Source organism: Oreochromis niloticus, linkage group LG11 (genome assembly GCF_001858045.2).
Source record: "Oreochromis niloticus isolate F11D_XX linkage group LG11, O_niloticus_UMD_NMBU, whole genome shotgun sequence".
Classification (NCBI taxonomy): Eukaryota; Metazoa; Chordata; class Actinopteri; order Cichliformes; family Cichlidae; genus Oreochromis; species Oreochromis niloticus.
In genome coordinates, this window is record NC_031976.2 from 23,590,427 (window position 1) to 23,606,072 (window position 15,646).

Sequence of the window (15,646 nt, forward strand, 5' to 3'; positions counted from 1 at the left end):
AGTGTGAGAAAATAAAACAAAAAAGAATTTAACATCCACAATAAGAGAAAATGTCATTAACAAAGAATTGCAATTAATGTCTGTCAAAAAAGAAAAAAACCACACCAAATCAGCTCGTTTACCTTCCATTTCTTTTATTTTGAAAACAAATACTTTGTTACTTCTGCTGTGATTAATAAATATTGGTCTTTTTTCAAACTCCGTGTTCTTTCTATTCTTCCTATTATGACTTCTCTGTTTATTTCCAAGTTATTTTCACTTCTCTGTTACAGGAATCATTGTGGATCCATGAGTATAATCTGACTGAGCGTGTGCAGTTGAGCCTTTTTTAAGTCACTGTGCAGAACTTTCTTCAGCTTTTTGTAAGAACTGCACTGAGTAGAAAATGCCAGGCCTAGATTGCAGGAAAGCGCAGACATGAGTAGCAAACCCACAAAGATCTGGGGTTTTCACTGGCCTACAACTTTCCAGAGTGCAGCTCTCTCTTCAGATGTCTTCCGCCTTCTACACTTTTGCATCCTTGAGCTCTTGTTTTCAGTGAAGTGAAGCACGGAGAGGATGAAGAAAGATTTTTGCCTTCAATAACTGAACTAAAAGACACAAAATCTGCTCAAAATTAAGGTAAGATCTAAAACTTCATTTTAAAATTGGTTTTATACTTCAAAATAAATTCATATAATTCAACGCGACCATCCCGGAAACTTTCTGTTTGCTCCGTAATGGAGTTCAAACTTACTGCAGAGGCACCAGTTTAAGAGCAAATACAGATGAAATGTTTTAAGTGTTTCAGAAGTTGTTGTTTGTACGGAGACAAAGTTAAAAGCTTTTAAACAAAACTGAAGAAAAATCCATTGAATCTTGTTTCCAAGCCTTTGATGTGTACGATCACATTAATTTAATAGGCTTAAAGATTCTTTAAGCTGTGAGTTTAATTCTGTGGTTCAGTCACTGAGATTAAATTTTTCAAATGAGACTCACAGAGTTAAGTTTAAAACTGTGCTTTAACTTTTTTATTTTTGGCGTGATTGAAGAACCTTATGTGGAGGCAGCAAATTCTTTTTTAGGATAATTTATTTAAATCACTTCAGTGGAAACAAATTTATATTTTTCCTCTTGCAAACTTCTCATTTCTGATGAGCAGATAAAGTCACAGCAGCTTTACAGGAAACACCTTCACATGAGCTGTTGACTAGATTAAATTAAAGAGCCACAGGAAATGTTTGATTTTCTCAGTTACACTCTTTTTCACTTTGTAAGTGTAACACCTGGTTTTATTATTTTTAACATACGACACAGAGAGAGGACGGAAACAGAGCGAGGGCTTGGTGGTTTCTCTGTAAAGTGTTCATGTGAAGAAGAATCTCTCTGTGGCTGTGTATAAAATGAAAGTGTTCACTTTTAATTAGTTTTCTTGTTATGATTTCATGTTAACAGTAATGTTCATTTGTGTTTTATTTTAAACCCTCAGGTCGACTTTCAGAATGAAGGTGATTGTGTTGTTTGTGTTTGGTGAGTGAATATACTTGTGAAGTGAATATTGTGAATAATCCTTTAAAACACTGCACACACATGTTGTAGATGGTGTGTGACCTCATGTTTAATCTACTTGAAAAATCATCTATAAATATTGTTGTACTGGTGTTTTAATCATCTCAGGTTCTTTAATGTCACTGCACAAGTTTAGGACGACATAAAGAGAATAGACTGGTTTTGTCTTTATATAGAGACGTTTCTTGTATCCTCCTTTAAATAAGCATTACTAGAAGACAAGTATTTATTAACTGTGATTGTCTTCTTTTCAGTGCTGGGTGCACTCTCTGCTGCAGGTGAAGAGTTCTTTGCAAAAGTCGGGGGGAAAGTCACATTGAACTGTGGAGTCAGCAGCTACAGACGCTCTCTGCAGTGGCTTCATCGATATAACTTAATTCATAGTGTTGATCAGAGAGGCTTCACTCGCAAAGGTACTTGATTTTCTTGAAATACTTAATAGTTAACATCAGTATATGATGATTACATTATATTAGAACATATTTTTATTTTCTGTGTTAGGCACTGTTGAACTTGTGCAGAGGTCAGTCCTGAGACGGACGAATCTGGAAATCTCCAGTGTGACAGAAACAGATGCTGGAAACTTCAAATGTTTGGCAGATGGGACACAGCACCAACATTCACTTTCTGTGGTCTCAGGTAAACAGCAGACCCTGGAAAATATACATTTAGAAATAAATGTTCATATTTATTGGAACAGTGATGGGTTTAACATATTAGGACAATTATGGTTTTGTTTTCTGGATCCTTTCATGTTACACTGATAATCAGGTTAATAAAAATGACACTGCTGTGAAATGAGGGGAAATTTGTTTAATGTGACTGATGGTTTTGTTACTATAACAGGTAAAAGGATATACAACAAATATATACAATGGATTTCTTACACACTATGTTTTGCACTCACATTAGACAATTCAAAGCAGCAGAGACCAAAATCCAGATTATAATATTTTTTTTTTTATTATTATTTTTTTTTAAGTGAAAAGGAATTGCCCCTGATTGTTAACTTGTGAATTAACTGTGATTAACCACATTTCCATGGAAACCTGAGTTTAAAATCACAAACCACACTGAGGCCTGATTACTGCCTACTGAATCAAGAAAACCACTGCTGACCAAAAAGAACACAAAAATTCATCTTACATTTCCCAATAAACATCTTGATAATTCACAAGACTTTTATAAAAACATTCTGTGGACTGACGAGAGAAAATCAGAACTTTTAAGAAGGTTCGAATCACATTACATCTGGCATAAAACTAACACAGCATTTCATAAAAAGAATACCATACCAACAGTCAAACATGGTTGAGGTAATGTGATTGTCAGGGGCAAATCAGCTTTGGTTTAGTTTGCCTCTTTAGTGTGCTATGACTGCTCAGTCGTCTTTTGCTTTCGATAATGCCACAAATGGACTTGGAGAGAAAAAAAACACAGATATCATAATGAGTAAAACCATGTGTAGTGTTTGCCACTATGGCAAATGCTTGATTTTATTTTGCAGAAATTTTCCCACAGAGATGGACTTTAAGATAACAGTAACTTCCCGAGATGAGTAATATTAATCAAATCAGCTTTGCTCTGGATGGTTTAGTTTGCGTGTTAGCTATTAGTGCACGTAGGCATTTTTAAGTCTAACAAACAAAAATCTCTCTATATAATTACTGTTGTTAAGATCATGTCAGTGTTGCTTTTCCTTGTCTTTCTTTGACTCGGTTCTTTGATACAGCCACATTATTTCCCTGGTATGAAGGTCTTTCCATGTATTCTCCTCCAGAATATAATCATGGTTGCGGTAGAACATGACTTTGCTCATGTGCCAGATTATAATATTGAAAAATCAAGCTCAGAGTACTACATTTCTCCTAGTCAGGCTTCAACCTCTTTAACAAACTCTGTAGTACAGGCAGCTTTCCTGCTAAAAGTTTGTCGTCTCTAATCCCAACATGGGACACCACTGAAACTTCCTGAACAGGAGATGAGCCACGGAGTGGGCAGGACCACCACAGGTTAAGTGTGGCCCAGTCCATCAGATGAGTGGGAAGCATTGGAACGGTTACACACATAGGCTCTAGAACTACATCCATAACTAACTATTACAATATAGTTATTATATTAACCCTGTAAACATAATTTACTGAAAAATTCACTTTAGCTAGATTGCTTTTTTGGGGTTTTTTAGTGAACGGCTGCTTAAACAAAAAAGCTTATGCTGTGTTTCTATATGACAGTGATGCCTGTGTAAGCAAATTATGACAGTTAGTGACAAAAAAAATACAATTTGGTCTACACTAATTTGTAGTAAAGGAAAAAGACACAAACATCAGCTTGTGATGTAATAAACAGTCCAGGCCTGATCTTTTCTGTCACTAGCTGGGTCACTACTTATTACAATCCCTCTACAGTTAAATGGTTATCTATGATATTTTCATGTCATCAAAAATGTTCCCATGTGTGAAAGAGTTACCACTTTTCCTTTAATACTTAGTGTAATATGCTCTCATTGTTTTTCCTCTCATGTTATAAAGCTTTGTCATGTGTGTAGCGAGTTTGGATGAAACACTGTTCAGCATGGTCTCCTTTTCTCTTTGTGATTCTCATGTATCTGTTATTGTCCGTCTCAGTTTTTGTCTCTGTCCATCCCTCTGCTGTTCTCAAGCTGAACGATGAGGCAACGCTCCGGTGTGAGGTGAAAGGTCAGCCCCAAGGTTGTGAAGTGAAGTGGAAGAGTCCAAATACAAAGTCACCCACAAATCCATCAACAGTTCAACTGAAACCTGTAACAAACTCACATAACGGGGCCTGGGAGTGTATCATCACCTGTGGCAGCAATACGTTTAGTCAGAGTCTGACCATCACAGTACAAGGTAATACACAGTTACTAGGAATGAAGACCTTTGTGTGCATATGTGGTCAAAGAAACATAAAGATGTGTGGTTTTGTTCTTCAGAGCCTCCAACTGCAACAACTACAACAACTCCACCAACCACCCGTAAGAACATCACATCATTTGTAACAAGTGTTCAAAAGACAACATGTACAACATGTGTGTCCAGCTTTTGCAAAATGTCTGCAAATTAGCTCAAAGTGATCCTTTGCTGAATGTGTAACTCATTCTTGTCTTTCTCACTTTCTCCAATGATCTGTGTTGCATTCAGGTACTGCCAACGATTGCCCACTGGGACTCTCCTGTTGGATGTGGATTGCAATCGGGATGTGCTGTCAGTTTGTTCTCCTGATAGTTTGTGTCATTCTCTTGTGTAAGTTTATGAGAAGAAGGACAGTATGTGAGAAAAGGTGTTCATCAAATATTTATGTATAGAGTTGATCGTTGACAATGAAACAAACAATCAAAAAATGGGTTAAACACCCCCTGCACCATTGTGTTTACAGATTATGTTGAACTTCTACTTAAAGTTCTTCATTGACTCTGTAGCTGTTCAGAGTCATGATTGCGCTCCACCACGTTCTTACAAAAGTCCTGGCACGCTTCACAACTGGCAAAAGTCTAAATGAGTGTCTCAGATTGAGTATTACACTCTTCAGTAAATTGGTGCAGATTTACAGATGAGGTGTCGGTTTGTTTTCTGGGCCTTCCTGGGTAAAACTGAGAAGCAACTAAGATCTCTCAGACATCTGTTCAGGCTTTACACACAAATTACACTTCATTGCCAAAAGTATTCACTCTTCTACCTTCACACACATATGAACTTGAGTGAAATCCCATTCTTAATCCATAGGGTTTAATATGATGTAGGACCAACTGTGGCAGCTTAAACTCTTATGGGAAGGCTTTCCAAAGGTTTAGGAGTGTTTATAGGAGTTGTTGACCGTTCTTCCAGAAGCACATTTGTGAGGTCAGACACTGATGTTGGACTAGAAGGCCTGGCTCAGAGTCTCTGCTCTAATTCACCCAAAGTTGTTCTGTCGGGTGGAGGTTGGGACTCTGTGCAGGCCAGTCATGTTGTTCCAACAGGAAGAGGAAGAGACCATCCCCAAACTGTTCCCACAAAGTTGGAAGAATGAAATTGTCCAAAATGTCTTGGTATGCTGAAGCATTAAGACTTCCTTTTACTGGAACTAACCGACTGAACCCAACTCCCGAACAACAACCTCGCACAATAATACCCCCTCCACTTATCTTTACACTTGGCCAAATACGATCTGACAAGAATCGTTCCCCTGGCAACCGTCCATTGCATTGTCCAGATGGAGAATCTTGATTCGTCACTCCAGAGAACATGTCTCCACTGCTCCAGAGTCCAGTCGTAGTGCGCTTTATGCTGATCTAAAGGTCACATGAAGTTGTCTGTAGCGATTGACTCTGCTCTGTGAGTTCATGTGTCCTACATCTTCATGGCTGGGGTTCTGTTATTCCACTTTGGTATAATGCCACTAACAGCTGACCGTGGAATATTTAGTAATGTGGAAATTTAGAAATGGAAGTGACCATAACATCTGAATTTAATGATTTGGATGCTTGAGTGAATATTTTGAGTATAAGAAGTCTCAAACAAGAGCAACTTTTCTGAGCCTCCTCACATCCTGACTGTTTTTTTCCACTGCCATAATTTGTCACTGTTTCCTCTTCTTTTATTGGACAATTACAGCTTAATTACAGCTTAGTGTCACCACTTCAGCATTCAGCCTCCTCCTGGAGCTGCTAGTCCGAGGAAATAGCAAAATATCCAAATAAACAAAAAGACAGAATAACAACAAAAGTGTGTTACAACAAAAAAAGCACCAAAACAACTTGTTTTTCTTTGGATTGGTGAGATTTGATATTTTGATGATTGTTGTTTTGTCTTGTTTTTTATTTCAAAAAGAAAAGCTTTGTTACTTCTGCCGTGGTAAATAAACGTTTTTCTGTCAGGCTGTGTGCTTTTTCAATTTTTGTTTCTGATATTTTTTTTCTACTTTTTTTCCTATATGATGTCAAAAAGAGTGGATAATGTTAATGGTGTTGTTAATTTCTCAGCTATATATCTTTAGCTTTGAGCTCATAAGCCCCGCCCTCTTGCCTTTCTTCTCTTGTATTTGTCAGCAGCAGCCAATCAGAAGGTTTTCTCACCGAGAGTAGGGCTGAATATTAGATGAAAATCAGATAAATAAGGCTCACCTGTCAATCGATATGACCAGCTGGTGCCTTTTGGGGAAGTTTTAATGGACTGTGTTACTAATATTCTGATAACTGATAACCAACCCAGAAGTCTGTGCTTCAGTTCAGGTGAGTGAAATTCAAGTGTTTTATTAGTTTATTACTTGGAACTCAGGATGTGTGCGACTAATCATCGATGTTGTCACTAGTCAGTCCCACATTTACTTCTCGTTTAATTTAGTGGTTAAAATATATGTTTAATTGTCCAAAATGTTGGCAACAGTCTGCCACCAGATGACGCAGTGTTGAGAAATGCCAAAAATCTGTGAATCAAGGCCTGATCTTTTTGTTAATACTATGTGTTAACCAGTGGCAGTTTTTGATATGGGTGACATGAGCTGTTGCCCAGGGCAGCATTGTGGTGGGGTCACATCATGGGCATCGGCAATAAACGTTGCTCACACCCGTGCTGCCCTGACATTATGCCAGCGCATTTTGGGAATATCATACGCACCGATCAGTTTTCCATAGGGATGGGTATCATTTAGGTTTTATCCGATACTGGTGCCAAACCGGTACTTTTGAAACGGTGCCGGTGCTTAAACGGTGCTCGAACTGGTGCTTAAAGAATGGAGAACACAAACTTTGTCCAAAAACCTCTTATGTTTTTATTTTTAGCAGTCTCTTTTTTTCTGCAAAATGATAACCAAGTTAGCCTTTTCTGTTGATACAACATACCTCCTTTGGTTGGAACCGGTGCTCAAACAACGGGAAACACAAACTTGGTCCTAAAACCTCTCATGTTTAGCTGGGGGGGGGGTTTGTAAAAAGTTAACAATTTTAGCCTTTTCTGCAGCTATAGGGCATATATGGTATCACTCTATCAAACAAGAAGACAGCCGCATGTACCTACGACGGTGTTTGCTAATTCACCTTACATGCATTAATTTAATAACGTGGTTAGCCTACTCAACGTAAAATACACACGAACAACATTAAGCTACTCACGCAGAGAAGAACGGCTGCTGCTGCCATCATCATCCGTCATCATTTCTGCTACACTGGCAGGGCTAGGGGCCAGGACTCTACTCTTTGGGTTCTTGGGGGATGTTGCTAACTCCGGGTCCGATAACAGATAGATGTGCACGCTGTGAGGTCTCGCAGCAAGCTATCAAATATGGTGCATTTCTCGGCTTTTAAAAAAACGCGTCGCCAGATGTTTCATCAGATTCGAGGAGTTACCTCCTTTGCACAGTGTCACCTTAAAGCACTTGTTGCAGGCTGCTGAGTTTGCGTCTTTTGCTGTGAAGTACAGCAAGACTTTTGACCGCTTCACCTTGGGCATTTTTAATCTGTAGCTCTGCTCTAAAAGAACGTACGTACCTGGGCCCGCCTACTATCCTTGCAAAGGTTAAATGATTGGCTAGAATCCAAAGTGTATGACATCTCAAGAAACAAAAAGCACCGAAATAAAGCACCGAAATGTGCGCTGCTTTTCGGTCTGGTTACTACCGTTTATGTCAGAACCGGTGCCACAATGGCACCGGATACCGGTACCCATCCCTAGTTTTCCATTGCCCATTTGCAGGGAGTAAGGGCACCTTGCTGCTTGCTGCACAGGGAGAAGAGGGGCGCAACCACCAAGTACCTGCAGAGGGTCGGGCAATTCCTCCTCAGGACTTGCCACTGACATCAAGACAAGGAAGATCCTGACCATGCATGGAGGGTTTCATCCCAAGTCTAGCACCCTGAGGCTGTATGCTAAGTGGAAGGAAGGAGGCCGGGGACTAGTAAGTGTCTGCACCACAGTCCAGGATGAGTCAACGAACTTCCATGAATACATCAGGAGGATGGCCCCAAGGAAGAGGAGGAACCATCATGGAAGGACAGGCCCTGCACGTTATGTACCACCAGCAGATGGCAGAGGTAGCTGATATCCAGAAATCCTACCAGTGGCTAGACAAAGCTGGACTGAAAGACAGCACAGAGGCACTAATCATGACAGCACAGGAACAATCTCTGAGCACAAGATCCATAGAGGCTGGGGTCTATCACACCAGACAAGACCCCAGGTGCAGGCTGTGTAAAGATGTCCCTGAGACAATCCAGCACATAACGGCAGCGTGCAAGATGCTAGCAGGCAGGGCATACATGGAACGCCATAACCAAGTGGTATAGAGAAACGTCTCTGCTGAATCAGGCCTGGAAGTCTCGAGGTCAAAATGGGAGACGCCCCCAGGGGTGGTGGAGAATGACCGAGCTAAGATCCTGTGGGAAGCAACCACATTGCAATGCTTTTCAGAATACTTTATTGATGGGTGCTGTGCGAGTTCTTAACTCCTTTAATCTCTGCATTGGAGCTCGTTATAGCAACGATATCGCAAATATCAGACACAATGTCTGCTTTTATGGGAAACACAGCAAGTTTAAAAGTACCAGATTTACATTAAAATCACTTCTTACATAATGCAAAAAAACCAAGCAATTGTTCACTGGTGTAAAAGAGGAATGTGGAAACTTGGTGGAGCAATTTGATAAAATCTGCAAATCTTCTTTAGAGATCATAGGAGAGACAATATCACTATAGTGATTACAAAGACATGAGGTTGTGAACATTTCTTCTGTTAAAAAAATCCTTGGAGATGATCTGCTGTAAAGACCCTGAAAGGAGCAGCTGACAGAAAAAGAAGGGATCAGCTATTTTTCCATGTTCATATTTGTTATTAACAAATCAACCCTGGTTTAAGGGATAATTCATAGTTTTAATTAAAATTTTTGGAAGCAACTTTAGTCAAATAATAACCAAAGAAAAAGTAAAAACATTTTTTCCAACAGAAACCAAAATAGATTACTTCCTTACAAACGTCCAAACTGCTTATTATATATGTGCTTGCTGCTGTCTTGCCAGTGTTTAAGTTATTTATTAGTTCAGGGCAAATATCACTAAAGAATTGTATTAAAATAAAATGAGGCAACTTTTGAGCTTCTTCAGCAGGGGGCACCATACTCCACATCTGCTCTGACAAAACTCATTTCATGGCTGCTGATGTGCACAGTCTGAAGTGTTAATCTATCAGAGAAGTGAAGGTTTGAAGGATTTATATCCATCTATCACCAACATACCTGGAAGAAAAATGTTTGTGTCATGTCTGAATAAAAGAAAATGGACGAGTTTCTGCTAATGAGTCCTGCTTTAACTTTTATTATGAGATCTATAACTGAGCTGTACATTTGGAGGCAGCAGGTGCTGTTAAACAGGCCTTTGTGTGTTTTCTCTTTGTGTCTCACAGATGGGTGATCTTCAACGCTCAAGTGAAGGTGTGCACCTCAGAGACCTATGATAGCTCTAGTGCAGGCTGAATGAGGTGATATTTGTCTTTGAATCCTCTGATTACAAACCACAGGTCTGTTCAGAGAGCAGGTTCGGTTTGTTTCCTGGGTCTTGCTGAGTAAAACTGAGAACCACCTGAGATTTTGTCAGACATCTGTTCAAGTTTAACTCACAAATTATTTCAGAAAACCAACAAGACCCACGGCTGCTTCTGGCCATCTCTTCTTTTATTGGACGATTGGAGTTTGTTGTCATCACTTCAGTCTGACGCCACCTCCTCCTCTGCCTGTTAGTGTGAGGAAATAAGACAAAAAAGAATTTAACATCCACAATAGGAGAAAATGTCATTTAATAAAAAGAATTACAACTAATGTCTGTCAAAAAAGAAAAAAAAAACACCAAATCAGCTCGTTTACCTTCAGTTTCTTTTATTTTGAAAACAAATACTTTGTTACTTCTGATGTGATGAATAAATATTGGTCTTTTTTCAAACTCTGTGTTCTTTCTATTCTTCCTATTATGACTTCCCTGTTTAGCTCCAAGTTATTTTCTCTTCTCTGTTACAGGAATCATTGTGGATCCATGAGTATAATCTGACTGAGTGTGTGCAGTTGAGCCTTCTTTTAAGTCACTGTGCAGAACTTTCTTCAGTTTTTTGTAAGAACTGCACTGAGTAGAAAATGCCAGGCCTAGATTGCAGGAAAGCGCAGACATGAGTAGCAAACCCACAAAGATCTGGGGTATGCAGTGGCTAACAACTTTGCAGCTCTCTCTTCAGATGTCTTCCGCCTTCTACACTTTTGCATCCTTGAGCTCTTGTTTTCAGTGAAGTGAAGCACAGAGAGGATGAAGAAAGATTTTTGCCTTTAATAACTGAACTAAAAGACACAAAATCTGCTCAAAATTAAGGTAAGAGCTCAACTTTAATTTTATAATTGGGTTTTATATTTTAAAATAAATTCAAAGGATTTAACGCGACCATCCCGGAAACTTTCTGTTTGCTCCGTAATGGAGTTCAAACTTACTGCAGAGGCACCAGTTTAAGAGCAAATAAAGATTAAATGTTTTAAGTGTTTCAGAAATTGTTTTATGTACGGAATTGAAGTTAAAGGCTTTTAAACAAACCTGAAGAAAAATGTGCTGAAGTTTGTTTCCAAGCCTTTGATGTGTACGATCACATTAATTTAATAGGCTTAAAGATTCTTTAACCTGTGGGTTTAGTTCTGTGGTTCAGTCACTGAGATTTAAGGTTTTCAAATGATAAGTTTAAAACTGAGCTTTGACGTTTTTATTTTTGGCGTGATCAAAATCAAAGCACCTCATGTGGAGGCAACAAATTCTCAATAAGTGTTAATATTTATTTTGATTCAATTTAATTGGATGTATAATGATCTCAGTTGAGTTGTTTTTCAGGAGAATTAATATACGTCAGTTCAGTGGACGCAAATTTCTATTTTTCTTCTTAAAAACGTCCCATTTCTGATGAGCAGATAAAGTCACATCAGCTTTACAGGAAACACCTTCACATGAGCTGTTGGTTAGATTAAATTAAAGAGCCACAAGAAATGTTTGACTTTCTCAGTTACACTCTTTTCAGTTTGTAAATCTAACACCTGGTTTTATTATTTTTAACATTCGACACAGAGAGAGGACGGAAACAGAGCGAGGGCTTGGTGGTTTCTCTGTAAAGTGTTCATGTGAAGAAGAATCTCTCTGTGGCTGTGTATAAAATGAAAGTGTTCACTTTTAATTAGTTTTCTTGTTATGATTTCATGTTAACAGTAATGTTCATTTGTGTTTTATTTTAAACCCTCAGGTCGACTTTCAGAATGAAGGTGATTGTGTTGTTTGTGTTTGGTGAGTGAATATACTTGTGAAGTAAATATTGTAAATAATCCTTTAAAATACTGCACACACATGTTGTAGATGGTGTGTGACCTCATGTTTAATCAAACTGAAAAATCATCTATAAATATTGTTGCACTGGTCTTTTAATCATCTCAGGTTCTTTAATGTCACTGCACAAGTTTACGACGACATAAAGAGAATTTGACTGGTCTTGTCTCCGTGTAGAGACGTTTCATATATCCTCCTTTAAATACACATTAATACAAGATGAGTATTTATTTACTGTGATCGTCTTCTTTTCAGTGCTGGGTGCACTCTCTGCTGCAGGTGAAGAGTTCTTTGTAAAAGTCGGGGGGAAAGTCACATTGAACTGTGGGGTCAACAGCTACAGACGGTCTGTGCAGTGGAGTCATGGAAATGACTTTCTTCATAGTGTTGATCAAAGAGGCTTCACTCGCAAAGGTACTTGATTATCTTGAAATACTTAATAGTTAACATCAGTATATGATGATTACATTATATTAGAACATGTTTTTATTTTCTGTGTTAGGCACTGTTGATCTTGCACGGAGGTCACTCGTGAGACAGACAAATCTGGAAATCTCCAGTGTGACAGAAACAGATGCTGGAAACTTCAAATGTTTGGTAGATGGGACACGGCATGAACATTCACTTTCTGTGGTCTCAGGTAAACAGCAGACCCCGGAACATATACATTTACAAATAAATGTTCACATTTAATGGAACAGTGATGGGTTTAACATATTAGGACAAATATGGTTTTGTTTTCTGGATCCTTTCATGTTACACTGATAATCAGGCTAATAAAAACATCACTGCTGTGAAATGAGGGAAAATTTTGTTTAATGTGACTGATGGTTCTGTTACTATAACAGGTAAAAGGATATAGAACAAGTATATACAATGCATTACTTACATATCACGTTTTGCACTCTCATGAAGTTTGGAGACTAACATTAGACTATTCAAAGCAACAGAGACCAAAATCCAGATTATGCTATTGAAAAATCAAGCTAAAAGTTCTACATTTCCCTTAATTCAACTTAATCCTCTCCCAGTCAACCTTCAGCATCTTTAAATAAGTAAATAAAGTTTATTAATGAAGCGCTTTTCATAGACAGGCCGTCACAAAGCGCTGTACACAGTTGTGGAGGTAAACTTTTCCACAGACTGAAAGGCTCTGTCCCCTTTCAGACGTGTACGGGGAACAAGCTCTTTGACAAACTCTGTAGCACAGGCAGCTTTCCTTGTTTGATGTCTCTAATCCCAACATGGGACACCACTGAAACTTCTTGAACAGGAGATGAGCCACGGGGTGGGCAGGGCCACCACAGTCTTAAGTTTTGGGGTTTTTTTAGTGAACGGCTGCTTAAACAAAAAAGCTTATGCTGTGTTTCTATATGACAGTGATGCCTGTGTAAGCAAATTATGACAGTTAGTGACAAAAAAAAAATACAATTTGGTCTACACTAATTTGTAGTAAAGGAAAAAGACACAAACATCAGCTTGTGATGTAATAAACAGTCCAGGCCTGATCTTTTCTGTCACCAGCTGGGTCACTACTTATTACAATCCCTCTACAGTTAAATGGTTATCTATAATATTTTCATATCACCAAAAATGTTCCGATGTGTGAAAGAGTTACCACATTTCCTTTAATACTTAGTGTAATATGCTCTCATTGTTTTTCCTCTCATGTTATAAAGCTTTGTCATGTGTGTAGCGAGTTTGGATGAAGCACTTTGTTCAGCATGGTCTCCCTTTCTCTTTGTGATTCTCATGTATCTGTTATTGTCCGTCTGTTGTCCTTCTCAGTTTGGGTCAATTCCTCTTCTGTTCTCAAGCTGAACGATGAGGCAACGCTCCAGTGTGAGGTGAAAGGTCAGCCCCAAAGTTGTGAAGTGAAGTGGAAGAGTCCAAATACAGATTCTCCCACAAATCCATCAAAAGTTCAACTCAAACCTGTAACAACCTCACATAACGGGGCCTGGGAGTGTATCGTCACCTGTGGCAGCAATAAGTTTAGTGAGAGTCTGACCATCACAGTACAAGGTAATACACAGGTACTAGGAATGAAAACCCTTGTGTGCATATGTGGTCAAAGAAACATAAAGATGTGTGTTTTTGTTCTTCAGAGCCTACAACTACAACAACTACAACAAAGTCACCATCCAAACCAAACGGCAAGAGTGAGAAAACCTGCGTCACATGTCCATACAGTTTATCACAACTTCTGCTCACAGTGATCCTTCACTGAAGGTGTATCTGACACTTATGCTTCAATAATCTGTTTGGTTTTCAGGCAGTAACAATGATGCTTCACCGAGGCTGTTGGGGCTCGCCTGGTGGGTGTGGGTTGCCATTGGCGTTGGCTGCCTGGTTGCGATTCTCCTGATGGTTTGCGTCATTGTCTTGTGCATGAGAGTCAGAAGAAGGAAGGTAAGTGAGGAGATCCATTCATCACATCTTTATGTAGTTCTGTGATGACTGAAGATGAAACAAAGAAGAATGGCTCTCTGTAGCAAACAAAAATGCATTTTTTTCTTCTCTTGTTTTTTATAGAAGAGATTTCTGAAGATGAAGGGCCAACAACGACCGAGGCATAAGAAATACTGCCAGTGTGACCAGTAAATGTTCTCATTTTACTTCAATCTCATAAAAAAATCCCTTTTTACCCCCACTTCAGCGATCTCTCTTCACTTTACAGATGCTTTCTAATAGACTCTATTCACTTTATACGAATGACTGTTTGACCTTCATTTTCACAGTGGCTTTTACCGAGTACTCCATTATTATGTTGTAATTAGTGTGAAAACTTCTCCTCTTTGCTCTCTTTATCACAGCCCAACAGCTGCAGCAAAACCGAAGCAAGGACGCCGGAGAGAGAAGCCATCAGCCCTCCCTCTGCACCCCGCCTAATGGAGTGACATGAAAGGCAGATTGAAAGGACGGGAGATGCAGGAGAATAAAGAGTGAAAGAGAGGAGGGGCAAGGAGGAATAGATGGAGATAAGGAGTGAGTGATGGAGAACCCCAGTGCGGACACGGCGTGAATGTAAATTAGGCTTTTAATGCAAATAAAAATGAAATGTAATGCTGTAGGAACTTTTTGTGTAGGCGTTCTTTCTGCAAGTATAATTCCCGTCTGAACATTGTTTGTCTTAAACATTTCACCCCTCCACCCCACCTCCACCGCTCTCCATCCACCCACCGGATGTCCTTGGACTCTCCTCCCAATTCCTGTCACCTGACTCCCCACGCTCACCTGCATGTCTCCAGTCAGTGAGCCGTGACCTCCTCGGCTGTTTTCTTTGTCAGATTGTCAATCTTCCTCCAAGCGTTGTTGCTTCTTTTTTATTTTATTTTTTTGTGTTTGTTTTTGTTTTTTTGGCCTGTCTGCCTTTTAAGCACAATTGTAACTAAAGATCTGCACTCGTTTTGCCTCCCTGGCTGCACTCGGGTCAACATTTATACGTCATTTTAAATGTAACGCATTCATCGAGCCGATTAAAGAGAATGTCTTTCTTGTGTTTTTCTGCTCATATGTAAGATATTTCTTTCTTCTTGTATTGCTTTAAAATAATGTTTTTTTTTCTCCATTCAATAAACTTTACTTGACGACAACATTTGCTTATTTATTTCTATCTGCATGTCACAATCACAGGGTCACATAACACCGTCAGACTGAGCATACGCAGTTTGCTGCAAATCCTCATTATGCTTTAGTGGTAACAAAATAATTAAAATACTATAGTTTAAAACTTTTACAGCCTTGTTCTTTTGCTCTTCTCTGCTTTA

The 15,646-nt window shown here is 39.0% G+C and overlaps 1 protein-coding gene across 6 annotated transcripts; it reads left to right on the forward strand.

The window, feature by feature from the left end:
• The first annotated feature begins 278 nt into the window (after positions 1-278).
• cd4-2.2 (CD4-2 molecule, tandem duplicate 2) lies at positions 279-15,472 on the forward strand. 6 transcript variants are annotated; one of them, XM_025911766.1, is made up of 9 exons: positions 279-621; positions 1,469-1,509; positions 1,803-1,961; positions 2,050-2,187; positions 4,176-4,418; positions 13,985-14,059; positions 14,152-14,288; positions 14,412-14,476; positions 14,693-15,472. In XM_025911766.1, the coding sequence occupies exons 2-9, from the start codon at positions 1,482-1,484 to the stop codon at positions 14,766-14,768; spliced, it is 921 nt and encodes a 306-aa protein (XP_025767551.1). In that variant the 5' UTR covers positions 279-621; positions 1,469-1,481; the 3' UTR covers positions 14,769-15,472. The 6 variants fall into 6 exon arrangements, with proteins under 6 accessions (XP_025767551.1, XP_025767553.1, XP_025767555.1 ...); XM_025911768.1 differs by having other exon boundaries at positions 13,985-14,038; XM_025911767.1 differs by lacking the exons at positions 279-621; positions 1,469-1,509; positions 1,803-1,961; positions 2,050-2,187; positions 4,176-4,418 and adding exons at positions 10,599-10,889; positions 11,797-11,837; positions 12,132-12,290; positions 12,379-12,516; positions 13,665-13,901.
• Positions 15,473-15,646: the final 174 nt, after the last annotated feature.

Excerpts from the sequence above, each read along its gene's own strand:
- cd4-2.2 (XM_025911766.1), top strand. The coding sequence starts at position 1,482 with ATGAAGGTGATTGTGTTGTTTGTGTTTG. Across the intron at positions 14,060-14,151 it reads TGAGAAAACCTGCGTCACAT|GCAGTAACAATGATGCTTCA; the intron begins GTCCATACAGTT and ends TTTGGTTTTCAG. Across the intron at positions 14,289-14,411 it reads TGAGAGTCAGAAGAAGGAAG|AAGAGATTTCTGAAGATGAA; the intron begins GTAAGTGAGGAG and ends TGTTTTTTATAG.